At 59.3% G+C, this 26,434-nt stretch overlaps 1 protein-coding gene across 3 annotated transcripts in view; it reads left to right on the forward strand.

The window, feature by feature from the left end:
• Positions 1–270: 270 nt before the first annotated feature.
• LOXL3 (lysyl oxidase like 3) overlaps positions 271–26,434 on the forward strand; it is a 31,534-nt gene continuing 5,370 nt past the window's right edge. The window contains exons 1-12 of one of the 3 annotated variants that reach the window (XM_084855154.1): positions 271–930; positions 7,267–7,593; positions 8,018–8,181; positions 13,617–13,831; positions 18,841–19,060; positions 19,224–19,404; positions 19,669–19,823; positions 21,628–21,783; positions 22,005–22,164; positions 22,521–22,764; positions 22,992–23,107; positions 23,450–23,586. In XM_084855154.1, coding sequence (XP_084711280.1) covers positions 7,284–7,593; positions 8,018–8,181; positions 13,617–13,831; positions 18,841–19,060; positions 19,224–19,404; positions 19,669–19,823; positions 21,628–21,783; positions 22,005–22,164; positions 22,521–22,764; positions 22,992–23,107; positions 23,450–23,586 — 2,058 coding nt within the window. In that variant the 5' untranslated portion in view covers positions 271–930; positions 7,267–7,283. Of the gene's footprint in view, positions 931–1,395; positions 1,508–7,266; positions 7,594–8,017; positions 8,182–13,616; positions 13,832–18,840; positions 19,061–19,223; positions 19,405–19,668; positions 19,824–21,627; positions 21,784–22,004; positions 22,165–22,520; positions 22,765–22,991; positions 23,108–23,449; positions 23,587–26,434 lie in introns of those variants that run through there. The other 2 variants (XM_084855155.1, XM_084855153.1) reach the window with 2 other exon arrangements.

The following is a 26,434-nucleotide window of genomic DNA, read 5'->3' on the forward strand; positions in this document are numbered from 1 at the left end:
TGCAATTGTTGCTCTTGCTAAGGAGCATAAAATAAAGTCTTAATGCAGAGAAGGCTGTAAATCCTTTGGGAAAAAATACCAGGCCTGTGCACAGACCCGCTGCTTCACGTTGGAGTCCAAGATCGCGGTAGTGGGGGGAGTTTCTTAAAAGCAAAAACAACAAAGACCCTTGTGGCACCTTAAAGATGACTTTTCTTTTTAAGGTTCCTCCTGTGCAAGCGCCGGGTCATTGCTGACCCCTAGAGGGACGCCGCTTGCGCTCGCGTTTTCCTGGCAGACTGGAGCGGGGTGGGTTGCCATGGCCTCCCCAGTCGTGACTGCCTTTCCATTTATTTTGGCATAGCCTTTCGTGGACTATAGCCCGCTTCACCAGATGCTTTGCTGGACTATAGTCCGCAAAAGCTCATGCCGGAAAAAGGGCACGATCCTATGCATGTTTAGCCAGAGAGAAGCCCAACAGTTCCCAGCATTCCCCAGCCAGCTGCGCCCTGCGTGTGCTGTCTTCGACAACGAAGAGTCCGGCTGCAGTAGACTGGCAAGCCCTCCCCTGGAACTCCTTAAAAATGAGGTGTTGACGGCACAGTCAAAAACATTCCGGCGAGGAAGAACAATGGGAGGCCTCTAAAGGAGCTGGAATGGCAACCGGAGATTTCAGATGAGCTCGGATTTAAAAGAGAGGCGCCGCCGCCAAGGGCGAGTAGAGACGCGCAGCCGGGGCTGCCGGAGGAGCGCCGGGAGGGCGGTTGCGCCGAACGAGCGGAGCCGCGCGAGGGAGGCGAAGAACGAAGCGGGGGGTGGCGGCGGGCCGCGAAGCGAGAGGAAGGCCGAGGACGCCCCCGCCAGGAGCAGCCGGAGGCGGAACCGCCCGGTGCCTCTTTGCCCCCGTCTGCTGCCGCGAGGGAAAGCCCGCTGCTCAGCCGGCCAAAGCAGGTCGGGCGACGGGGGGAAGGAGCTGCAGCCCCAGATGGGGAAGGCGGCGGGGCGAGATGCGCGGCCCCTCTCGGCGGCCTCGGGCCGAAAGGGGCGGCGGCTGCCCGCGCCTTTGGGGCGCTCTGGGACAGCAGGGAAGCGCCGCGAGGCCGCGGAGGGCCACTGCCCCCTGCTCATAACGGAGGCACCCGGGGGCGGGCGGTCCAGGCAAGCGCAGCCTGGCGCCAGGCCTTGGGAAGGCTCCGGGGGCGCTCGGTCGGGGGCTGCTCCGCGGCGCCCTCCGCACGAGCCTTTCCCGCGAAGCCCCGGGTTCCCCGCCCGCGCAGGAGCCAGTGCCGCGGGGCTTCCTCTCAAAGGAAGAGCCCCCAGGGGGCGCCCGGCGGCCGAGGCAGACTCGCGAGAGGCGCCGCCGCCTCCCCTTGCTGGGCTGCGCCTGGGACGCCCCCGGCCGGGCTGGGCTGGGCTGGGCCGGGCCGGGCCGGGCCGGGCCGGCCAGCAGCGCTGGGGGCGGCCCCACAGTCGCCTGGCCTGGGAGCGCCTCGGACGGGCGAGAGAGGGCGGCGGCGGCTCCGCAGAGGTCAGCTGAGAAGGGGTCTTTCCGAGGGGGCTTTTGACAGCACCCTTCCCCCGGGGGCGCGGCGGCGGCGGCGTGCGGGAGGGGCGTGCCGGGCCTGGGGCTCGCCGAGCGCGGCGGCGGCGATGCCAGGGGCGCGCGGAGGGTGCCGCGGGGTGTGGCGGAGAGGCGCGCGTGGACGGGGCTGCGCAGCGTGGGGCGCCCCCGGAGGCGGCGGCGGCGGCGTCCAGGGGCAGGACGGGGCTGGCGGGACCGGCGACTCCGGGCGGGGCCTTGACGTCGGGGGGGGGCCTTTCCCGGGCAGGCAGGTGGCGACTGTCCAGACGCCGCTCTTCGTCCGGCTGGCGGCTCCGCGCAACGCTGCCCGACGGGGGGAGGTGGCAGAGGCAGCCCCCGCCGCGGAACTACAGGCGGCCTCGGGGAGGGGGCGAGCTCTGGGGAGGGGGCGCTGGCGGGCGTCCGTGAGGACCCCAGGGGAGTTCAGGCCGAGCTGTTGCGCGGGTGTGTGTGTTCCTCTGTCCCCGGCTTTGGCCGGGGTAGAGGAAGTTCCGCATGGCCATTAGGCGCAAGCTCAGCTCCGGGGGCCCAGGCCACGGTGGCTCCGTGGAGGCGAAGGCGACCAATGGCCACGCGTCGTGATGGCTCTGGGCCCGCTCCGGCAGTCTCTGGGGCTGGGGTGCCGGTCGCCGGGGGAGGGGGCTCGCGAGCTCCTCTCCTGCTTGCGGGCTTCCGCTTGAAGCATCTGGCTGGTCACGCTGGAAGTGGAACCTGGGGCCTGATCCAGCCTCAGGGCTCTTCTGTTCTTATAGCCTAGCATCCCGCTTCCAACGGCAGTCTGCCGGATCGCCCCCCACCTCGCAGGCAGCCCCGGAAGGCACTCTCCGCCCCCTCGAGCCGGGGATGGGAGGCATTCTTCCTCTGCACCCAGAAGCCCCATTTAGCGCTCTTGGCTAGTAGTCACCCTCTGAAAAATGGCCAAGGTCCGGACGAGCCCAGCCTACACGCCTCCTGTGTTCTCCTCCTTCGCCTGCTGCCAATCACTGCAATGGACGGCCAGAGCAGCCTGAGTGGAGGAACACGCGCCTCTCTGTCCCGGCTCTCCAGGCTCTCCCCACGCCTGCAAATGAGCATCCGCCCCCACAAGCCGACTTTTCCCGACGCTGAGAAGCCCGTGTTTCGTCTGGAGCCCTTGAAGCACCACAGTGCCATCGGGCCCCGCGTTGTGCCCACTGGGAAGGGCGACGGTGGCTCCTCCTGCGCCGGGGCGGTGGGTCCGTGCCAGCAGAGCGCTGCTGCCGTTGTGCTGGGGGAGGTGGCTGCCAGCGAAGTGCCGCCTGTGTGGGGCGCACCAGTGCGTGCGATGTGTGTGCTGCGGGGGGAGCTGCATTTTGGGAGAACCCTGTGCCGCCCCTGGGCTTGTTCTCACTTCTTGTATCATCAGTCAGTGGAAGAGTTGATGTAAATTAAAAGATCCCCGTTGACGTCAGTGCAGAGCCCGGCCACCTCAGGTTTAGCCAGAGGACAGGACTCCGGCTAAACCTGCAGCCAGGAGACCTGCATATGGGCCAAACTAGCTGTGATGGTGGCTGCCACGCTTCTCCCCCAATCATATATAAAGGTGGTGGGGGTGGGGACCTATTGCTAATATTGAAGGGGGCAGAAATTCATTCTAAGCAGTTGGTGAGACGGGACTTCCCTTTGCAGAAGCAATGCTGACTTTCTCTTAGCAAGACTTGTTCTTCAGTTGCTCCAATCCAGCAAAGGAGATCTGTACAGAGCAGCAGCCTTCCACTCATGCAGCAGGTGCAAATCCCAGTATGTACCTGGGCTTTACTGACCTGGCTGGATACATCTTTTGCTGTGCCACCACTACAGCTGGATTGGGACCTATACATTTAGCTTTAAGAATGCTAATATAAGTGGGAAAGCAGTTCACTGATGAGTCTATAATTACGAGTCTATAATTTCACACACACACATCCTGCATGTATGTCATTGGATAACTTGTAAGGAGGCTGGTTTTCGTGATAAGGTCGAGGTTTTTTTGTTAGATGAACTGTTCCATACTCTTAAAACTCTGGGATAAGCCTGTGGCCATCTGGCCCCAGTAACATTACTGTTTCATGTCTCAGTCTGCCTAGAACGTCATCTCTGGTATAGCTGCTCTCTCCCCAGTTTGCCACTTCCCTGCCATTGATTTTGGCTCTTGGGCAATGTCTTTGTCCACCTTCAGTACTGTTTCCTCTCCTTGGTCCTCATATGGTCCAGATGCCTCCCCAGCCAACTTTCTTGCTTCTGAGGGATTTGCACACCACGCGTCTGTTTGTCTGCTTGAGCAATTTCCTTCTAAAATTCCCTCTATGCTTGCCAGCTTGTCAACTTGCCTTTCTTTGCCAGAGTTCGTGCTCCCCGTCACACACACACACACACGTATTTTCGTTTTTCCAGAGACCTGTCTTGCCCTTTATAGGCGCCCCTATTCTGCTGTTCTGCCACAGTGGCACCCTAATGGTTTTGTTTGTACTTTTTAAAGCTTTTGGTATTTAATCAGAATGTCTATTATAGAAGCTTTAATGAGATAGCCTCCAAAGTGTCCCTCTAGGCACTCCCTTTCTGCCTCCCTTTAACTATGATGCTCCTTCTGAAATTAGATGTGCCAATGATTTGGGGCTTTCTGGTCAAGTTCCCATTCATGTGTGCGTGGGCGCGGGATGGCATTGTGGTCACTACTCCCAAGCAGTTTGGCTGGGACGTTTTTGGGGGCTGGGGGATGTTGGAGGGTTGTTCAGATCTCCTGATAAGCACAAGCTATCCACTGATGGTGCTGATCCCCTCTGGTCTCAAGGGTGGGCTGAGGGAGGATTTGTGGGGCCAAGATGGATAGGAAGTTAAAGGGGAGAGTTGGGCAGGGGTCACATCCCTTCAGGGAGGTTGGATATTGAAACCATGATGGTGGTGGAGGCTCAGATTCAATGAATTCTACAGAATAAAAAAGGTGCAACACCCCCCCCCCCCCGGCCCCGCAAGCAGAGGTGACTGTGCACGGGCCCCAAAGGGTTGCATTTTGCACATTTCACCTCAGGCTGGAACTGGCTGTTTTGGCAGTCATCACCCAGGGCCAGCCCCATTGTTGAGCAGAATGGGGCAAGAGGAGGAGGCCTTACAGCCCGAACCTACTTGGAAATAACCCAATGTGGTGAAGCTTGCTTCCTAGGAAGTCTGCTGAGGAGGGACTACAGCCCCTGCCCTGTCCAGCCCTCGATCCCAAATCCTGTGTCCTCTGGAGTCTAAAAAAGCAGAGCTCTGGCAGAGCTCCTGAGCAGTTTGTCAGGATCCACACCGCCCCAAAAGCATCCAGCTTGGTCCCCAGAGGAGCAGCCCCTCCCCTCTCCATAGCTGCCCCCAGGCTGGCCCCATCACTGGGCAGAGTGAGGCCACTGCCTTGGGTGTTGGAGGCAGGGAGCAGCGCCAGGTTGTTGGAGGGCAGAGCTCCGTGTGCCCCACAGCCTGCACTGGGCCTCTCCAGCATACCTGCTGCCCTCGGGTGCGGTGAAGGGTGCCGCCAGTGTCAGAGCAAGGCCAGCTGCCAGCCCGGTTGGCTCTTCTACGGGGGGCGGGGCGGGGCGGGGCTGGGGGGGAGGAGCCGCCTCTGGCTCAGGCAGCAAATGTCTTGGGCCAGCCCTGGCTGCATGCAGGTCCTTTGGAGGCTTTTGGAAGCAGACAGGAGGAGGCAGGGCCAGTGCGCCTCGGCAGAGCCTCCGCCCTGCCTGCAGAAGGCCCCAGCTTCGATTCACAGCAGCATCTCCAGACAGGCCTGGGAAGGCCCCACCTGCTGCCCCGGAGAGCTGGGGGGCTGGCCTGGGGCCGAGGCTGCCTCCTGCATTCCCTTCTCCAGCCATGCCCTGAGGTGATCTGGAGATCCTCCCTGGTGCCCTCCATTTTCTTCCCCGCAAAGCTCCTCGCGAGCCTAGGCTGGAGTCTTCAAACAGGCCGTGCCTGGACTGGTTAATGCTCAAAAGGTGAACTGTTTCCACCACCGTCATGGCTGCCCAGCTCTCCCTGATCCCCACCACTGCCTGGGCCGCTCTGGAGGGGCTTCTCTCCGCCCACCAAGGCGGAGCAGCCCCCTCCCAGCCTCCAGGGAAGCCCTTCGTCCTGCCCTTGGTGAGCCAGGCTGGGGTGGGGCATGCTGCCTCCCACCCACTCTGCTCCACAGGCGCCGCGGGAAATTCCAGAGGCTTCCAGAGCGGGCATCCTCTCCTCCCATGCGCCTCTGGCCCCCTCTTTGCTTGAAGACCAGCAGCTGCTGGGCCGGGCTGCCCAAAAGACTGGGGCCTCGTTCATCATCCAGGGCAGGGGTGACCTCAGCAGCTGCCATATGTGGACACAGGCCAGGGATCCATCCAGCCTCGCTGCCCCTGCCCTGACGGGCAGCGGTGGGCCTCCAGGGGTTCCTGGCGGAGAAGGCCCTCTCTTTCCCAGCCTTACCTGGAGATGCTGTTGGGGGCTGGACCTAGGACCTGCATGCAAAGCAGGGCTCTGCCACCGAACCCAGCTCTTGGTGGGGAACGTCACCGCGCTGCACTCCTCCAAAGAGCCCAGAGGGCATGGACACATTTGGGGTCACGCCCACTGTGGCTCCTGCCTCTCTTCCGGGTCAGGGGTGGCTGCCCCCTGCCGCAGCAGAACCAAATAGGGAGAGCAAGGTTTCCTTTGACTGACTCAGGCTGGGCTGGAGTCGGCGGTGTGTTTAGGGGCGGACGGTGGGGTGGGGGTTCAGAGAAGTAATTGCTGGGCAGTTCTGTGAAACCCAAAAACACTGCCTCTGAAAGCCACCTCGCTCTTTGGGGACCAACATGGCAACTGACATCTGTGGTACTAAATGGTAATTATTACAGTGGGAATGAATGGAGCAAAATTAATCCCAGCTTGAAATCACAGATACAAAGAGCAACACGCAACGGTTCTGATCCCGGTGATGTCCCCTTGGCAGCCATAACGCTAGGTGTGGTGGCTTCGTTCCACTGGTTTCAATGGAATGGCGATTTCATTGGAGAGAGGGACCCCTCGCTCAGAGGACCCAAAAGCCAATGCTGCTGGCTGGATCTCAAAGCGCAGGTCTCTCCTCCCTGCTCCCCTCGCCCAGGCAATGCTCCATAAGGAGAAACCTGCATTTCCAATCTCTGCAATGGAAAGACTGGCAGATGGGATTCATAGTCACTGATGTTTGAATTTGAATGCAATCATTTGAAATGTGAAACCTTCAAGGTTCTAAATCTAAATCTCACATTTGGCTGATCGACTCTATTCCTAGGGAGGGGGGCAGGCAGAAGGCCCTACAAGAGGCAGGGGCCTAGGCAAGGAGGAGGCAGCAGGAGCAGTGGGGTGGGGGAACAGTGGGGAGGAAAGGCAGGGGGAAGCATCCAGAGGGCGGAGGAAGCCGGCGAGAGGGGTGGAGAAGAAGAGGGCAGCAGCAGGGCCTTCGGGCAGGATGGCTGAAGGCCCCCCTAGGCGTTGGGAATGGTCCCCCTCCTCTGGGGATGGGGACTAGTGCCGCACGGAGATGGGCCGGGCGGGTTCCCCCTGCGCGGCCCCGTCGGGTTCCCCCTGCGCGGCCCCGTCAGGCCCCCCGTGACTGAACGGCCCCCCCGGAGCAAAGGCGCCCTCGGGGCCGGCTGCCGCCACGGGGGCACAAGCGGGCGGAGGGCGCGGTGGCCCGCGGCTCACCCGCCTCCCTCCCCTCCCCTCCTCTCCCCTCCCAGGTGCAGCCGCGAGGGAGATGCGCGCCGCTCGGGGGCAGCGGGCGCTGCTCGGCTTGCTGTGCAGCCTGGGGCTGTGGGGGAGCGGGGCCCAGCCGAGCACCCCGGCCCCCGCGGGACAGAGCCCGGGCGCGGCCCGGCTGCAGTTCCGGCTGGCCGGCTACCCCCGCAAGCACAACGAGGGCCGCATCGAGGTCTTCTACGACCGCGAGTGGGGCACCGTCTGCGACGACGACTTCACGCTGGCCAACGCCCACGTCCTCTGCCGCCACTTGGGCTTCGTGGCGGCCACCGCCTGGACGCACAGCGCCAAATACGGCAAAGGCGTGGGTGAGCAGGGCGGCGCGGCGCGGCGCGGCGCGGGCCCCGCGTTTAGGCCGCCTCGCCCTGGAGGCGGGGCGAGGCCCACAGCCGGCGGCGGCCGTGACCCGGGCCGGAGCCCTGGTGGGCCAGGCCGGCTGCGCGTCCCGTGATGGGGAGGTTCCCGCGCCCCTCCGAGCTCCCCGGGGCGCATGTTGAGCGTCGGGCCTGACGCGCCCGGGGGGCGGTAATAGAAGAGCCGGGCTTCAAAGCACGTGCAAAGTGCACTGTCCTTCGTCACTGAATAACCACAGCCAGCCCTGAGCAGCAGTGCAAATCCCAAAGGGCGGCTTCAAGGCAGGGCGAAGCCCCGGCGCTTGCCTGGCAAGACGTCCGCCCTGGATGCGCTCTCCCCCACCGGGCTGGCGCTGACTGCCCGGCTGTGACGTTTTAGGCCGCATCTGGCTGGACAACGTGAACTGCGGGGGCGGTGAGAAGAGCATCTCGGACTGCCGGTCGCGGGGCTGGGGCAACAGCGACTGCTCCCACGAGGAAGATGCTGGCGTGGTCTGCAAGGATGAGCGCATCCCCGGCTTCCTGGACTCCAACGTGATCGAGGTGGGCCGCATTTTGGGGTGGGGGGGAGAACGCGCACCCTCCCCTGCCTCTGCTGGGAGGGAAGGGCGGCAGGAAGAGCGGCCTTTAGGGGCTGGTGTGGCCTGAAGAGCCTTGTGGGGGCCTTCCCCACTCCTCTTCCGCAGCAGCCCAATGGCATCCTCCTTCGGGAGAAAGCCAGAGTGGGTCTTCAGGGCCAGTTCAGAGGCCTGCAGTGGTGGGGCCCCAGCTGCCTTCCTGCTGACTGGCCAGCCGGTGACCCCTGCAAGCACAGCTGGGGGGCACCGAGGTCTTCCCTAGCCCCGCGGGGGGCGCCATCTCTCTGTAAGGGGGACTCCATGCTGGCCAGTGCCCACGTCCTCTGCCACCACTTGGACATTGTGGCTGCCGCTGCTGGACACCGTCCATAAGGCTGCAAAGGTCAGGCGAGGTGCTAGAAGATTTCCAGATGTTCTCAGAATGGTGGGTGGAGAGGGCCCCCCCATACACCCCCCGACCCAGCTGGATCAGCTGCAGTCTTCGTGCCTGGGCCTGTCACTTTGTTCTCTGTCCAGCTTGCCCAATGGGCCACACACAACAGTTGCACTTATGTCCTCCTGTGGACTTCCCTTGGGGCATCTGGCTGGCTGCTGTGTGAACAGAATGCTGGATGAGATGGACCCACCTTGGACCAATGCAGCCTCAGGGCTCTTCAGGAGTTCTTAGGTGGAGCAAAGGGATTTGGAGGGCTTTCTTAACTGCCAACTGAAGTGGCAGCTGCTGCCCTTGCCGCTGACATCTGTTCTCACTCCTGGACCCAGCTTTGCTCATTTGGGTCAGCTTTCGAGCAGTAGAGATAGCCATTCTGCTGATGTTGACCTTCAGCCCCAGAGGACTTCTGAACAAGGCTGTTCGTATGCACCAACCTGGCCTCCTTTGTGCGGTTTCACAAAGGTCCCAGATGACACCTTCACCATCAACGTGTAACTTTCCCATATTTCCCACCACTTTTTCTGTCTTGTTCTTTACTAAAGAAAATCTGCTAAGGCTGCTTCCAGATGGAGGGCTCTCAGTTGTTAAGGAAATATCCAAGGCAGCTTAGGTTGAACAGTCAGAAATTTATTAAAGCACATCACAGTCGTGGGAGAGACAGACGAAACTGTGTTTCTCCCCCCCCCCCCAGAAAACAGGATGCATTTATACAGACTGAAAGTTGGAGAACAAAGAAAAACACACTATGCATGCTCATAAACCAATTAGTGCTCAGCACAGTCTTATCAGCACAGTGGCCTTCTTATCAGTAGGGATGAGTTACTTAGGTGGATGGGAATTTCTTGCTTATGAGCAAGTTACAATTACCTTCTCATAGTCACACATGTGCGTGCACACACACACCCTCAATCCCATCAGGCGCCTACCTTCACATAGTGCTCACAGTCAAAAAGCTGCCCCATCTTTTCTTCCATAACGGATATTTTTTTCTGGTAAGAAAAAAGACAGAAGAGGTGTTGGGAAAACATGAGACAGCCACAAATTGAAGATGACAGACCCCTTGCAAAATCCTGTAATTGAGGCAGGGAGATTGCACAATAAAAGCCTCATCTCATTTGGAAGCATCCAGAGGGAAGGAAAGAGCAGAATACCAGCACAGTCTCTTTGCAGGTGTGGGTAGACCATGTGTGACTGAGGCTCCATGGAAGGAGTTGTCCGTAGGGACAGTGGATCCCATGCTGGCCATGCTCCTCTTTCTCTGTCCCTTCACTGGCATTTCTGGCTGCAGAGTTGTTTCATGACTTGCCCAGTCGATCCTGTAAAGGGCCTCGGCCTCCTTTCCTAGATTCCTGAACTGAGCAGGGGCTTGGCCTACGTGGCCCTTTCCAGCTCTAGGATTCCCGTGCTTTGCTGCCTCTGGCTTTTTCCCTATTAAATCATTTCTTTACAAAAAATGTAAATGAAGGAATTTTGCGTCACCTGAAGCAGGTCCTGCTTCATCCTCTGCTGGATTCTCCACAAGCCCTTAATTGATTGCTTCCCAAACCTTTTTTTCTCTTCTGGAATGAACAAGTTGTCCTAACGCCACCTCCCCCTGCCCTGCAATTAACTACCTAATTAGGGGAATTGACTACATCCTTTTTTTTTTCAAAGTTCTGATCTAACGAAATGGAAGTATTGGGGTGGGGGGCATAAAAATGTGGCTGTCTTGTCCTCTGAGTCTAGGGGAGGGATGCTGAGGTTTTCTGCTAAACCACAAGTTTCAGAGCCAACTATCAAGCAGGGGAAATCAAGTGGGCAAGTTTTTTATCCACATTGCTGGACTGAGCAGATTGGGTTGTCTGATAAGATCTGCCTGTGAAATTGGCAAGGCTACAGAAGGCCTTCTCAGGGGGAATCAGTGGGAGATACACCATCATTTGGAACTATGTTGACCTGGAAATGAGTCTTGCTACGATCCTCTAGCCCTGTGCTGCAGGCGCTCATTCTCAATAATTATTGAAAAATTCGGAATGGTGAGATAGTTTTATGATATAATAGCGCAGCTAACATGTTATTTAAAGTTAGTTGCATTCGTGCGTCTTTATTGCAGCGCACAAGTGGCAGCAAAAGGGGACAGCTGTCTCCTGCCAGAGCTTTGAGCAAGCGGGGTGCTGAGCAAGGCAGCAGCCTCCTGCAGAACTGCCATTCAGTCCACCAGGGGTGGAGCATCAGCAGGGAGCAGGGCATCGCCTGGCTTCACGTCTTTGCTCCAGGACAGTGCCTGGCTACCTTGCAGCACTTGGTGGTGGCGGTGGGGGGAATTTCCTGACTGATGAAACTGATGGGACTTACAGCCCATCACAGACTTATTTACTCAGAGGTAAGGCTGCTTAAAATGTCAGGAAAGGGCCGTGCGTGGCGACTGTGAGGGGTGGGGAAAGGGCAGGGGCAATACTGCCCATCCTGCTGTGACCGCCCCACCGCGTGGCTGGAACATCGTTGGATGCACACACTGAAAAAGTGTCAGGCCCCCAGAAGTGTGGCTCCCCATGCCACCCCCAAAGATACCAGTCATGTGTCCCGACGCATTAGCGATATCTTGTGAAAGGGAGAGTGAGCAGAGGTGGAGGCGAAAGTGCTGGGAGAATTTGCCTTTGGGAAGGATGTAGGAATAACACACGTTAAGTTGGAGGGCAGATTTTCCAAGGAAAATGCCTTCCGGCTGCTGCACACGGCTCTTTGCTGTAATGCTTGCTATGCAAAGCGGACAGCGGGGCCTGGGTTCTGGGATCTAATCCTGGAGCATAACAGATTCCATGCTGGGAGCCAGCAGGGATGTTTCCCCTCCTGTCAGTTGGCTCTGGTGGGCTCAGTCTTGCCTTGGCCTGGTGGTGGAACCTGGGCTGGGTGCTGCTCTGGCCTTCCGTTTTCTTGCTCTTTTTGGCATGCTGCAATCTGCAAAATACAGTCTGAGCTCTCAGGAAGCTCCAGGGGCAAATGATCCTGCCTGAATGGCAGGGCTTGGGCAGTCTTGCTTACTCACTCTTTGGCCCAGCCTGCTTGCATCCCTGCAACAGTGTTGTGCCTGCTTGCATCCCTGCAACAGTGTTGTGCCTGCTTGCATCCCTGCAACAGTGTTGTGCCTGCTTGCATCCCTGCCAGTGTTGTGCCTGCTTGCATCCCTGCAACAGTGTTGTGCCTGCTTGCATCCCTGCCAGTGTTGTGTCTTCCAAGCAGCTCTGCCCTGAGGAAAATGCCTCAGAGCCCTCCTTCTGCCCGCTCCCGGAGCCATTCCGTGCTTCCTTTCAGTGGGGCACGGAGCCACTGCAGCTTTTCCTCCTGCAGAAGTTCTCGGCTTGCCTCACAGCAGCAGTTCTTTCTCCAGCTGCTGGAGAATTATGTCACATCTGGAACTGGGGCACAGGCTTGACTGAAGATGAAGCATTTTACACCCACGGCATTCCTTTCTTCCATTCATCATCTGAGGAAGAGGAAGTGACGGCTGCCTGGCATAATTTCGGAGAGCAAATCTGGGTTACGTCCTAGTAAACAGGCCCCTTTCCTGCAGGGGAGGGGGTGCCACAAACCCGTGGCTTCATTTGTGCTTTCAGTAATACCTTTTGCAGCGCTGGAGGCAGAGCTGCAGGCTGAACTCCTCCAAGGTGTCCCCACCGCCACTCGGGGAACAGGGACTCTGCTCTCCTCCCTTCTTTTGGAGCCATGCTGGTCTTCTGACCAGCCAGGTCTGGGAGCTTTGTTTTGACAGGCCTTCCACCTTCCACTGCCCCAGCGGGGCCTCCTGTTTCAGCCTCCCTCCCTCCTGCAACTTGTTTTGCTCATCTATTTGCAAGTTGGGCTTTCTTTTTGAAAGCAGAGGCAAATACAACATCCAGGAGTCCTGAGTCTCTGTGTAGCTTGCCTCAGCTTGGGCCTGCCCCAATGCTTAATTTCTGCTATGCTTGGAAAAACCCCTGCAGTTCCTCGCACTGCGCCTTGCAAGCTACAACAAACGGGGTGGGGGCTTTACTCCTGAATTTTTCCCGGTTGCACGTGCTGCTTTGCTGTGGTGCTGAGATTTCAGAGGAGGCCTCTTCCTCTGTTTTGGCCTTTAAAGGAAACTCCTGTATGTGGAAAGGCTGTGGAGATGCTGCTGCTGCTGCCGCTGCTGCTCCACGGCATTATTAAATTTACCAGTTCAAGTAGATTCTTCTGCACTTAAATTGAGCTAAAATTATTATATTCAAGTAGCTGTAAAATTAGCTGCCTACTAATTATTTCTACTGCTGCTGCTTAGTTAACTGTACAGTAACTCTGGGCTTCTTCACACAGCACCTAGTGAATATCTGGAATTTGCTACTACAAGATGTGGTGAAAAGCACCAACTTGGATGGCTTTGGAAGGGGGTTAGACAAATTCGTGGTGGAGGAGGAGGAGGAGACTGTCGATGACTTTCTGCATGCTGGGGAACATGAGCAGAAGGGTACTGTAATTGCACTCCTGCTTGTGGGGTTCCCACATGGGCATCTTGTTGGCCACTGTGGGGAACCAGAAAGGTGGACCAGAGAGGCCTTTGGGGGCTGATCCAGCTTCAGGGATCCTCTTGTGTTCTTATGCTTCACACTTACTTTGTACCAACGACATGCCAGGACTCTATGGAAGACCAGAGGGACAGGGCTTTCATCCAGAGGGCTATGAATCTCTGTATATTCAGCTGCATTTATGGGACAGATTCCCTCCCGTCTTTCCAGATCAAGCCATGGGAAAATGGGGGCGGGGAGCAAAACAAATCCCCCCCTGGAAGCTTACTCCACCTGCATCTGTCTGCAGGCCTCGCCCCCAAGGAAAGCCCATCCCGAAGGCCTTGTGCAGTGGCAGGGATTCCGCCCCATCCCTGGGCTGTGCAGGGGGCCGGCCAGACAGGGTCTTTCTCAGGGGGAGCCCAGGAGCCCGCTGCTGGGGGTCTGACCCTCTCCCTCCCTCTCCAGACAGAGCAGAACCAGGTGGAGGAGCTGCGGCTGCGGCCTGTGGTGTCCCATGCCAAGCGGCCGCTGCTGCCTGTGACGGAGGGCGTTGTGGAACTCCGGCACAAGAGCGGCTGGGCTCAGATCTGTGATGAGAACTGGGACAGCCAGAACAGCCGGGTCATCTGTGGCATGCTGGGCTTCCCTGCTGAGAAGAAGGTCAACCGCAATTTCTACAAGTGAGTTTAGAACGGGTGCACATGGGGTCCCGATTCCCCACTTGGCCTGGCCTTGGGAGGATGATCCTGGCTCTGTCCTGTGTGAGGCTGTGAGGCAGCGAAGGGGTGGGGCGAGGCAGGCGGGGTGCCGCCTGTGCATGTGCGCAGGTGTGCGCGTGTCGTGTGCTCTCCAAAGGCTGGAAAGCCAGAAGAGGAAGGAGGGCCCGCACACTCCTGCTCTCAGCAGTGGGTGGCGTTCTCAAGTGGGCAAATTCCAGTCAGAGCATCTTCACTGGGCTTGCAGGCAAACAGCAAAATTGGTTTGCAGCACTTTAGGCCTGAGCTGCCTTGCAGCTCCCATTGATTGATTGATTGATTGATTGCGTTTATATCCCGCCTTTTTTCCTATTGCAATGAACCCGACGCTGCTTACATTATGCTCCTCCTCCCCATTTTGTCCCCACAACAACCCCGTGAGCCCAGTGTTCTAGCGAGCTCCCCCTCCCTCCCCCCATGTGCAGCAGGAGGGGTGCAACGCGCCAGCTCCCCAGGAGGAAAATGAGGGTGCCTAGCATTTCAGTCCAGGTTGCTTTATTCATTGCGTTCTTTCTGTGCCTTATAGTAACCTGAAGGAAAGGGGGGTGAGGGAAGAAAAGAGATTTAAGCTGCAATTCTTTGCACATTCTATCATCTGAGAGTAAGTCTTCTGGAACACAGTGGAATTTTTTTCTAAGAAGTCATGTCTAGGATTGTGCTGTAAAGCTGCAAGCCTACACACACTTAACTGGAAGCAAACCCCACTGAACATAGTGGTTCTTAGTTCCATGTAGACATGTACAGAGTTCTGCTGTTGATACGTTCCTTTGGGTTGATGATCATGGGGAATATGAAGGCAGGTGAGTGGGACATACCAGAAACATGGGGGTGATTTTCAAATTTTGCATTTCTAATATGAGTGATAAGAGTTGGTGTCAGTCTTCAGGATCCATCCCCAGGTCTCCAGAAGATAAATCTGAGGGTGCGTCCTGGATGCGTCTTGCCTCTAGTGCACATGCGTGTAAATTTGAGCACCCAGTAAGGCAGTTGGCTGTTTGACTTGCTGGAGAGGCTCATGACGGACATAGCATCAGACCACTGAGTTTTTCTATTTTTTTTTACTTTATTACATTTATTTTCTATCTTTCCTTCAGGAGCTAAAGGCCTCCCCATTTTTATCCTCACAACAATCCTGTGAGGTAGGTTAGGCTGAGAGGTAGTGACTGACTAACCCAAGATCATCCACTAAGAAATGGGAGGTGTTGGCTGGTTCTCCTTGGGCAGCAGGATGTCCTGGGCCAGCTTTCTGGGTGTGCGTGTGCTTTGTCCTGCTTGGCTGTTGTGTCTGAATGGGTCAGTCCATCTCTCTTTCTTGAGGGTGTGTGTGTGTGTGTGTGTGTGAGAGAGAGAGAGAGAGAGAGTTTCTGTGTGTCTGCATGCCTTTATGCTGTGAAAGGGGAAGCTTGTGTTTGTATTTGAGTTCTCTACCATGGTGAAGATATTAGCCTTTTGCTTTCAGGAAAGCATGGAAGAAGATTTCCACTCAAATATGTAGCAGAAGATGTTTTTGCATTGTTGCTGTACATCAAATAGCTTGCTTTGCCCATGTGTGCATGCGTACACGCGCACCAATCTTGTGTGTGTCGGTTCAGTTTCGGGGCAGAGCAGGGCCCCCAGTACAGAGGCCGGCTGCTCCACAGCCGCCTTTGTCCTCCACGAAGAAGCTGTTGACTTTCCTTCTCCAGGCGGTTCAAGCGAGTGGCCAAGACAGGCGAGGGCCGGAGGAGGCCGGGCTCCTGGAAGAGGTAACGGCGGAGCCAGGCGGCCCTGCTTCTATGCAGCTGGCCGGCCCTGGCAACGCCCGAGCCACCGAGTCTGCCCCCGATGGGTCTGAACAGCCCCACAGCACCATCCACGCTGGATCCAGCTGCTGCAGATCCAGTGGTGGCAGAAAGGCCCTGAACCTCATCCCCAAACCGAGCGGCCCCTCGCTTCACGCGTTCCTCCAGTGGGCTGGGCCGGCTGGCAGGCCTGTGGTTTGGGGCCATGAGGTTCATCCAGGGACTCGGAGGCTCAGCTGATTGGCTTGGGGGCTGGCTGGGCTTCCTGCTTCCTGCGTGGCTCCTGGGAGGGGGCTTTCCCAGCTGGGGAATGGTGTGGGTGGCATTTCTTGTGTGGCCAGTGCCAGAAGCACTGGAGGGCCACCCTGTGCTCTGGAGTTGAGCCATTTCTGCCAGGCAGTGGCCGAGGAAGATGGCTGCTCTTTTCTGGACAAAACTCTGCGCGCGTGCGCTCACCTCTAGGAACATGGGAAGCTGTGTAGGCAGTCTCATCTCTGCACCTTCTGGTTGGTTAGGAACGTGGTCTGGCCCGGTCTTCGACTGAGCCAGACCAACCCACCCCCCTGCCCACCTAGCCCAGCGTCGTCGACACTGGCTGGCAGCCGCGGCTCTCCCGGGCTTCAGGCAGGGTCCTTTCCCAGCCCTTCCTGGAGATGGTGCCGGGGATCCAGCCTGGGACCTTCTGCATGAAAAACATGCGCTCTGCTGCAGAGCTGTGCCCCCCCAATACGCTGGCATTTTTAGCATGGTCCCCCCCCCCCCGCAGAATTCAGCCCCTGAAAGCGTCTCCAAAATGGAGCCTGGCCCTGGCCAAAGGAGGCTTTTCCCGCCTGCTCTGCACGGACCAGCAGCCGCGGCTCTCCAGGGCTTCAGGCAGGGCTCTTTCCCAGCCTGCCAGGACTGAAGTGCGAACTTCTGCCTGCGGAGCGGGGGCTCTGCCATGGGGCTGCAGCTCCTGCTCCCTCCCTGTGCTGCGGAATGGGCAGGGCCTGTTTTGTGAGGATCCTGCAGGAAATAGCACCTGCGGGGCACCCCATCACCTGTCCTGCTGTGTGGGGGGCCCCCAATGCCCCTCTGAAGGGGCAATGCCCAATGCCCCTCTCCGTCTGTTGGAGATGGTTGACGCGCAGTCAGGCTGCACCTGAGTTGCTGCTGCTCCTTGTTGCGTCCTGCGACCTGGCCAGGCACTCGCCGGCCTGCACTGCATCGCTGCTGCCCCAGTCTTCCCTGGACTTGGGCAGAGTCCCTTGCAGGCTCCACAGAGCCCTTGGAAAGGGGCAGCTGACCCAGGCCAAGCCCTCTCTCTCCCCAGTCCGCCCCGGAACGCCGGGCACCTGACGGTGGTGTCGGGTGCCTGAGGTGGCTGTACTGGCTGGCTGGCGGGGCGGGGAGAGGTCTGTTTTACGAAATGAACCCCCAGGAAAGGAGTGGCCCCTAACCGGCAGTGGGGGGGAATGGCCCTTGCCCGCGTGGGGCAGTGACCAGCAGGGCCAGGCAGGCGGGAGGAGACGGGATGGGGCAGAGCACTTGGGCAGGAGCCAGGCACTGGCCAGGAGGCTTCCCCGGCCCATGGGAGGAGTGGGGCTAGCCCAGGGGGGCGCCTCCTGCCCCCAGACAGGCATGGCCCGGCAGTTCTGGCAGGCCCCTTTCATTCTGGGATTGAACGGCGGGGGAGGGGGAAGCCGGAACAGCCTGGCGGCGGGGAGCACCTGAGAGGCAGGGATAGGCATCTGGCTGCGGCCGCCAGACAAAGCCTGCAGTGTGCTCCCCGTCGCCAGGGAAGCTTGACTCACTTGTGGGCAGGGGCTCCTCCTCCGAGCTGTCGGCGTTCAGAAGAAGGGTACGTCTTTGCTGGCAGGCGGCGGCGGGGCGAGGTGGGGCGTTCCTCGGGGAGGTCTCGGCCTCACAGGCTGCCACATGGGCACAACTCCCTTGCTGTGGCCAAGGTGGGGTTTTGCCGCCCCCCTCCCCGGGCGAGGAAAAGCCTCAAACATTTGAGGCCTTTCAGTGTGGTGGGGGGAGCCGAGGCACAGGCTGGAACACGGTGCGGCGCATGCAGGAGAAGCCCCCCCCCGTGCTGGGGTGCGAGGGGTCAGCCTGCACGAGCCGCTGAGCAGCCCCCTGCTGCGCCGCCCTTGGCCCACCTTCTCCCAGGCCCAGCCAGAGGGACAGGCTCCTCCAGGCCCTGCTCCGTGAGCTCCCACGCGCTGAACTGGGACCCGTTTGCACCCATAGCATGCGGCCTGCCACCCCACGGTGCCCCCCCTCCCTCGGCAGCAATGTGCCAGCTACACAGGTTGGGCAGAACCTCCTCCCCTCGCCAGCCTGCCTGTTACGGGCAGCCTCTGGGGACCGAGCCAGGAAGGTGGTCGGTGTTTTGTCCCATTTTGAGCTCGCTGAGGTGGCGTCTGGCTGGCCGCTGTCGAAGACAGTGTGGCAGGTGAGACCGACGTTTGGACTGACCCAGCCAGCAAGCGTCCCCCTGTTCTTCTGTGCCGTGGACCAGGGGTGGCGTGGCTGCAGGCAGCAGTGGGAGCCGCGGCGGCCCCTCCGCGCTAGCGCTGTGGGGCAGACTTCCATGCGTCCTGGTGGAACAGGTGCCGGGCCTGCTTCTGGCCAGACAGAGCTGGGCTGCGCATGGCCGCCGTGAGCGCCATCTGCTCCACGGGGGCTGTTGAGGGTGCCTCGGCAGACAGAGGCCCTGCAGCAGGAGTGCTCCTTCATGCTGGCCTTCTGTGCCAAGTCTCTCTCCAAACATAGACGCAGGGAGGACTTTAGGGGCATCAAGAGGTAAAGGGGCCGCGCTGCTGCTCCCAGGGAGTGTGGATGCTGTGCCCAGGGCTGAGGCCAGATGTCCCCCGGCTGCTGCACAGCTGCTTGGTATGGGCTGCATTCAGGGGGCGCTGGAGAGCATTGTGCAGCAGCAGCCCCCCTCTTTCTCCCCCTGCCCCCCAGGACATCAGCTGCCTATTTGCTCAGTCACTGCCAAGCCCAGCAAAGTGGAGGGCCAGGGTTGTGGGCTGGCTTGTGGCGGCCGGACTATGACCACACGTGACATGGTGCATGTTTCTCGGTGGTGCACGCAGAGGGCCCCAGAGCGGCTCTTCGCAGTCCCATGGAGGAGGTGATGCCACTGGCCCTCCCTTCTTGCAGGCTGTCCCTGCAGCGCCAGCAGTTCCGCTACCGGCTGCACGCAGTGGCCTGCACGGGGCATGAGGTCCACCTCTCCATGTGCTCCTTCGAGTTCTACAAGAGCAACGCCACAGGGGCCTGCCTGGGCGGGATGCCAGCCGTGGTGAGCTGCGTGCCCGGACCCCTTTTTGCCCCCGCAGGGAGTGCCCAGAAGAAAAAGAGGCGGCAGCAGCAAAGGCTGGTGAGTGCGTGAGGTTGGGGTGAGAGCGCACAGGGAGGGCTCTTGCCTGGCCTGTGTGCCGAGGGGGCAGCTGTGCCCGTACCAAGCATGGGGTGGGGTGCAGGGCGCCCCCTCTTGGGTTCCGCAGCCTCCCTGGGTCTGAGCCTCCCTCTGCCCCCCACAGCAGCGGGTCCGGCTGAAGGGGGGGGCCAAGCCCGGCGAGGGGCGGGTTGAGGTGCTGAAGGACGGCGAGTGGGGCACCGTCTGCGACGATCGCTGGAACCTGGTGACGGCTAGCGTGGTTTGCCGTGAGCTGGGCTTCGGCAGTGCCAAGGAGGCTCTGACGGGGGCACGCATGGGCCAAGGTGAGTGTGCGAGTGAGCCGCCTGGGAACACCCGGCCGGCTGAGGCTGTGCTCAGAGCTGAGCCCTGCAAGGCCATGTGCAATGTGGCAACTGCTGCTGCTGAGCGGGGGCCTTGGGGGCCGCCCCCCTCGCCAAGGCCTTCCAGGCACCGTTCACTAGGGTGCCACCGGCAGGGGAGAGCAGCTGGGGTGGAGCCACGGAGGTAGGGGTGCTTCGGGTGGCGGGGGGGGGGGGGGGCCTGGCTGACTTTCCTCTCCTGGGCAGGCATGGGCCAGATCCACATGAATGAGGTGCAGTGCCTGGGCTCCGAGAAGACCCTGTGGAGCTGCCCGTATAGGAACATCACCCAGGAGGACTGCAAACACTCGGAGGACGCTGGAGTCCGCTGCCACGTTCCTTACATGGGCTTCGAAACCACGGTGAGCTGTGCAGGCGAGCGCTGGAGAACCCTAAGCCCACAGACTCTGCCCCTCTTCTTCCCCCACTCGACCCCCTGGGAAACAGCCCCTGGCCCTCCCCCTGAAGGGCAGCAAGGAGCTCCGAGACCTTCACTCTGGAGGGTCCTTTCCAGTCCAGGCTGGGCCCTGGTCGGGCCCTCTTACCTAGACCTGCCACAGCCTTCTGGGCCAGGCCCGTCTCCCCCCGAAGCCTGCAAAGCGGTGCTGGGCCCCCAGCTCTGCGTCCTTTGCTTGCTCCCTTCCTGACAGACTTCGAGTGGTGGCAGGTGAGGGGAAGTGGAGGCAGCCCCTCCAGTCCAGAGAGCTGCGTGCATGTGTGCGTGCGTGCGGCGGGGAGGACCCAGAGGCGCCAGACCCCAACGGGCCCCCTGGCGAGGCAGGATTCCTCTGGGCTGTCTTCCGGCTATGGGAGAAACATGGAGGTCGCTTCCCATGGGGAGCAGGGGAAGAGAGGAGGGGGCTCTTCCTGGCCTGGAGCAAAACAGTGGCAGCGCAGAGCAAACGCGGCCTTCCTCTGGGCTGCTGGGCGTGTGCCCAAGTTTCCACAAAGCTGCTCTGGACAAGCGCAGTCTCTCCAGCCCCTCCACACGTCTGCCTGACCGATGGCACCTGTTGGCCACTGCGGTGGCGGCGGCGGAGGAGAGCTGCTTTGCCTGGGCAGACGGGGAGCTTGCTGGGGGAGGGGGCTGCTTCGGGGGTTTGGGACTGGGGCCGGTGTGCCCGTGCCTTCACAGGAGAATCTGGGAAGTCACCTCTCTTCTGGATATTTAGTCCCCCGCACGGCTTGAGCACCACAGTCCAGCTGTGGGGGTGGAGGTAATTCTGGGATGCTTGAAGCCCTTGGCGATTGCTGTCCATTCTTCTATGTTGTGGGTCCCTCAAGGAGTCCGCCTGTGCCATTGCGAGCGGCACCGATTGCCAGAGCAGGTCGCCTGTGGCAGCTGAGGGGGGTGGCTTGGCTGAGCAGCTGACTTCCCCTCCTGAGAGCAGCCCCTGAAGAGCAGGCGGCGCACCCCTGGGGCCTCTGGGCATCCTTTGGCGGTGGCGCCAGGCTCCGAGCCGTGGGCTGGCGCTCGTGCTGTGGAGCGCGTGCCAGCGAGCGAGGTGCAGGTGCTCCCACCCGTTGTGGGGCTAACTGGCCAGATGCTCTCCCCGCCCCACCTCTGCTTATGGGGCAGGGGCACTGCCCCCCCGCACGCTTGTCCCCCAGAGACTCCCCCCCCCCCAGCCCCCGGGTGGTGTCAGACGCACAGTTTGAGACCCATTTCAGATCTCTGGTTTTCCAGCCCTACCTGGAGATGCCACCAGGGATCCAGCCTGGGACCGCTGCGGGCCTGGCAGGGCGCTGCCACGGCCCCTCCCGAGCCAGATGGAGGCGTTGGGGCAGGAGTGCAGCAGGGGGGTGCATTGACATGCAAGATTCCAGCAGAGAGCGGGGGTGCCTGATGACAGGCAGCCAGCAAAGGCAGCCCCCTCCCCAGGCTCTGCCCGCAGCCTGATCTCTCCCCGCTCCCAGCCCGCAGCCAGCTGGGCCTGGGCTTTGCCAGTCACAAATTGGTACTGGCACTGGCTGTGCCTGGCTTGCTCTCGCCGCTAAGCTCGCCGCCTGGCTGAAGCTTGCCCCCCACTGCTGCCGCCTTGCCGTGCGCCCAAGCAGCCCGGCCCTTGGCCGGTAGGGCAGGCGGCGTCAGGCGGCAGAGGCGGCTGGGCCTGGCTGGGCGGAGGGAGGGCGCGCGCGCTCACGCCTTGCAGGGCTTCTCCACAGATCCGCATAGTCGGTGGCCGAACCACGTTCGAGGGGCGCGTGGAGGTGAAGCGTGCCGGGAGGTGGGGCACGGTTTGCAGCACGGGCTGGAGCACCACGGAGGCCATGGTGGCGTGCCGCCAGCTGGGCCTGGGCTACGCCATGCATGCTGTGACGGTAGGTGGCCGGCGGGAGTGCGGGCGCTGGGGCGGAGCAGGGCCCCATGGGGGGGCAGGGCAGACTGGGACTGGCGTGCCCCCCCGTGGAGACGGGGGTGGAAGGGCAGCCCGGCCAAGCAGGCGGCGGCAGCAAATGCCCAAACACCGCCGTGGGGTGGGCTGGGGTGGGGGCTGGCCTGCCACGTGTCCCACACTCCGGTGTGTTGTGCTGTCTCCAAGGAAACGTGGTACTGGGATGCCAGCAACGTGACGGAGATGGTGCTGAGCGGTGTGAAGTGCACGGGGCAGGAGATGGCGCTCAGCCACTGCCAACAGCACAGTGCCGTGAGCTGCCAGAAGACGGGCGCTCGCTTTGCCGCAGGAGTCATCTGCTCGGAGAGTGAGAAGGGCTGGGCTTGGGGGGCTGCTGCTGGGCACATCTGGGGGGGGCATTTTGACCTGGCAAGAGCCAGCGTTGGCTGCGTTTCTCAGCCTCAGAGCTTCCCAGAGGATCACAGGCTGGTGAAGCCCTGGAAGAGGGACAGGAGCCCAGCGGCTCTTCGGTGCAGCTCCGCTGGGGCAGAGCAGGCCAGGCCTGTGGCAGAGGCTGGGCCTCCAGATGCCCAGTGGCACGGTGCCCCCCCCCAGTCATGACCGGCTGCTGGCTGGCCCCCGGGGGCAGCTGGGTCTTCTGGGAGGCAGCCTCGACTGCCTTCCAGCCTCTTCCCTTGTGACAGCCCTCTTGGCTCTTTACAGCTGCCTCAGACTTGCTGCTCCATGCACCACTGGTGCAAGAGACGGCGTACATCGAGGACCGCCCTCTGCACATGCTCTACTGTGCTGCAGAGGAGAACTGCCTGTCCAGCAGTGCCCGCAATGCCAATTGGCCCTACGGGCACCGGCGTCTCCTGCGCTTCTCCTCCCAGATCCACAACAACGGCCGGGCTGACTTCCGCCCCAAGGCCGGCCGCCACTCCTGGGTCTGGCACGAGTGCCACGGGTAAGGGGCCGCCGGCCTGGACACGGCCCTGTGTCCCCCGTGGGGTGGGGGGGCTGGCCCAGATGCATCGAGCATTGGCGGGGGCTGCCCGTGTGCTCTGCTCCCCGCCCCTCTCTGCAGCCTTCCCAGCCAGCCAGCGACCCCCTGCCCCAGCAGCCCCCCTCCTCCTCCGCCTTTCACTCCTCCCCTGCCCCTCCCCAACTCGCACCTTGTGGCTTCCCCCCCAGGCACTACCATAGCATGGACATCTTCACCCACTACGACCTGCTCACGCCCAACGGCACAAAGGTGGCTGAGGGGCACAAGGCCAGCTTCTGCCTGGAGGACACGGAATGCCAGGAAGGTGGGTGATGCTCCCCCCGCAGGGCGCACGATGGGCACGGGCCATGGTGGCTTCAGGGAGGGAGCCCAAGGGCCATCCCCCAAGGACTGGGAGTGCAGAAGTGCCTGGCTGGCTGTGGCCAGGGTGCGGCGGAGGCCCGCGGGCAGCTTGAGCGGCCGCAGTGCTGCGCTTTCCCTGCATCTCCTCCCACAGCCCCCACGGCAAAGCGAAGGAGAGCTCTGCCTCTGCCTGCCCCCCTCGCTCCCTGGGTGCTTCCTCTTCTCCCAGGGCGGCTGTATGCGAGAGCAGCCAAAGGGACCTGGGGGCAGAAAGTGACCCTCCTCCCACCCTTTCTCTGGGCAGACATGGGCAAACGCTACGAGTGTGCCAACTTTGGGGAGCAGGGCATTACCGTGGGCTGCTGGGACCTCTACCGGCATGACATTGACTGCCAGTGGATAGACATCACCGACGTCAAGGCGGGGAACTACATCCTGCAGGTATGGCTGTGCCAGGGTGGCGCAGGGGCAAGATCCAGGGGTGTGGAGTCCCTGGCTTCTGAGGAAGCAAGAGGACAGGCATGGTGCGTCCCCTCACTGGGCCAGAGACAGTCGCTTGTTGGCATTTTGTAATCTCTCTAAAACCCAATAAAAGATAATAAGGTTTTCAAAGAAGACAGGGATGTTGGGTATATGGTCAGGAGAATGGTTTATTTGAGAAATTATTTCCTGCCTTTCCATCTTGACATCAGGCTGTCCAAAGCAGCATCAGGCATCATCATCAAATGCACAAGTGGTCAAATGACAACTTAGAACAGAAACCAGAGCTGCACAGCAGACAACCAGAGCTGCTTTGCCACCAGGGGCGCCAGGTGGAAAGGCCTTGGCGCGGCGCTGACATGCCGCTGGGGAGGGGCTGGCCGGGCCTCCTGGGGCAGGAGGGTGCTCGCTTCTATGTCGCAGTGGAGGGGACCGCCCCCGCCCATGCCCTCCAGGAATCTAGTCCCACGCTGTTCGTGGCTGTCAAGGCAGCGACCAGCACTTCGAAGCAGAGGCTCTTCCAGTAATTCACCTGGGGTTTGCTTGCCCATGCGAGCCTGGCTGGGCCTCCCTTCTCCAGCAACAGGCACAGCTGTCACCCCAGCTGCCTGAAAGCACCCCGGGCCGGCACCTGGGCACCCTTCTTCTAGCCTTGAGAAGACTGAGGGGAGATATGATTGCGCTCTTCAAGTACTTGAAAGGTTGTCACAGAAGAAGGCCAGGATCTCTTCTTGATCATCCCAGAGTGCAGGACACGGAATAATGGGCTCAAGTGACAGGAAGCCAGATTCCAGCTGAACATCAGGAAAAACTTCCTGACTGTTAGAGCAATACGACAATGGAACCAATGACCTGGGGAGGTAGTGGGCTCTCCCACACTGGAGGCCTTCAAGACGAGGCTGGACAGCCATCTGTCAGGGATGCTCTGACTTGGATTCCTGCATTGAGCAGCGGGTTGGACTCGATGGCCTTGTAGGCCCCCTCCAACCCTACTATTCTATGATTCTATAGTGAGTAAAGTAGCAGTTACAGGAGCTTTGGGGGAAAGCGATCATGTTATACTTGAGTTCATGGTTCTAAAGGAAGCAAAAGCCGAGTGTAGCCAAACCCATACCCTGGATTTTAGGAAAGCTGATTTTAATAAACTCAGATCAATGATCAGTAAGGTCCTATGGCAAGTGACTCTAACGAGAAAAGATGGGTGGGAGCTTTTAAAAAAGGAAATTCTCAAGGCTCAATCACAAACAATTCCAACAAGAAGAAAAGGCGGAAGACAACAGAAGAAGCCGATGTGGCTTCACAAAAAGCTTAGGGATGACCTGAAAACAAAAAAGGACACATATAGGAAGTGGAAAGAAGGCCAAGTAACAAAGGAAGAGTACAGGCAGGTAGCACAGAATTGCAGGGATGGCGTCAGGAAGGCTAAAGCTGAGAATGAGCTGAGGTAAGCAAGGGATGCTAAAAACAACAAAAAGGCTTTCTTCAGCTACGTGCATAGTAAAAGGCAGAGGGAAGAAATGGTTGTTCAGCTATTAAATAAGGATGGCAAAACAGTAACAGATGACCAAGAAAAGGCAGAGGTGCGCAATTCCTACTTTGGCTCAGTCTCCTCCCAAAAGAGGGTCTATGACCCCCCAGGCAAAGGTGAAGTACAGGCTGAAGGGGCAGGATTGCAGCTTGAGATCGATAGGCATACAGTCAAGGAACACCTAAGTACTTTGAATGAGTTCAAATCTCCAGGGCTGGATGAACTGCATCCTAGAGTAATAAAGGAACTGGAAGAAGAACTCTCAGAACCACTGTCTATTCTCTTTGAGAAATCATGGAGGACGGGGGAAGTGCCAGATGACGGCAGGAGGGCTAATGTTGTCCCTATCTTCAAAAAGGGTAAAAAGGAGGAACCTGGGAACTACAGACCAGTCAGTCTGACATCAATCCCAGGGAAAATTCTGGAGCAGATGATAAAGGAATCCATCTGGCAGCACCTTGAAAACAATGCCGATTACTCGAAGCCAACATGGATTTGTCAAAAACAATTCCTGCGAGACAAATCTGATCTCATTTTTTGATCAAGTAACCTCCCTTGTGGACTGTGGGAATGCTGTAGACATCATATACCTCGACTTCAGCAAATCTTTCGACAAAGTGCCCCATGATCTCCTGAAGAGCAAACTAGCTCAAAGTGGGGTAGATGAAACAACGATCCGGTGGATCCACAGTTGGCTACAGAATCGGACTCAAAGAGTGCTTATCAATGGGACCTTCTCAAACTGGGGAGAGGTAACGAGTAGGGTACCGCAGGACTCAGTCCTGGGCCTAATGCTCTTCAACATTTGTATTAATGACTTGGAGGAGGAGGTGCAGGGAATGCTGATCAGATTTGCAGATGACACAAAATTGGGCGGGATAGCTAATACTTTAGCAGACAGAAACAAAATTCAGAGTGATCTGGATAGACTGGAGCGCTGGGCAGAAAACAACAATGACATTTAATAGGGATAAATGCCAAGTTCTGCACCTAGGAAAGAGAAACCAAATGCACAATTACAAGATGGGGGATATGTGGCTCAACAACACTAAAGCAAGAAAGATCTTGGAATTGTTGTCGATCACAAGCTGAATATGAGCCAACAATGTGATGTGGCTGCAAAAAAGGCAAATGCTCTTTTGGGCTGCATTAATAGAAGCATAGCTTCCAAATCCCGGGAGGTACTAGTTCCCCTCTACTCAGCACTGGTTAGGCCTCATCTGGAGTATTGTGTCCAGTTCTGGGCACCACACTTTAAGAAGGATGCAGACAAACTGGAGA

This window comes from Heloderma suspectum, chromosome 5, assembly GCF_057233095.1.
Source record: "Heloderma suspectum isolate Gila_16-S chromosome 5, 16-S_ref, whole genome shotgun sequence".
NCBI classification, from domain to species: domain Eukaryota; kingdom Metazoa; phylum Chordata; class Lepidosauria; order Squamata; family Helodermatidae; genus Heloderma; species Heloderma suspectum.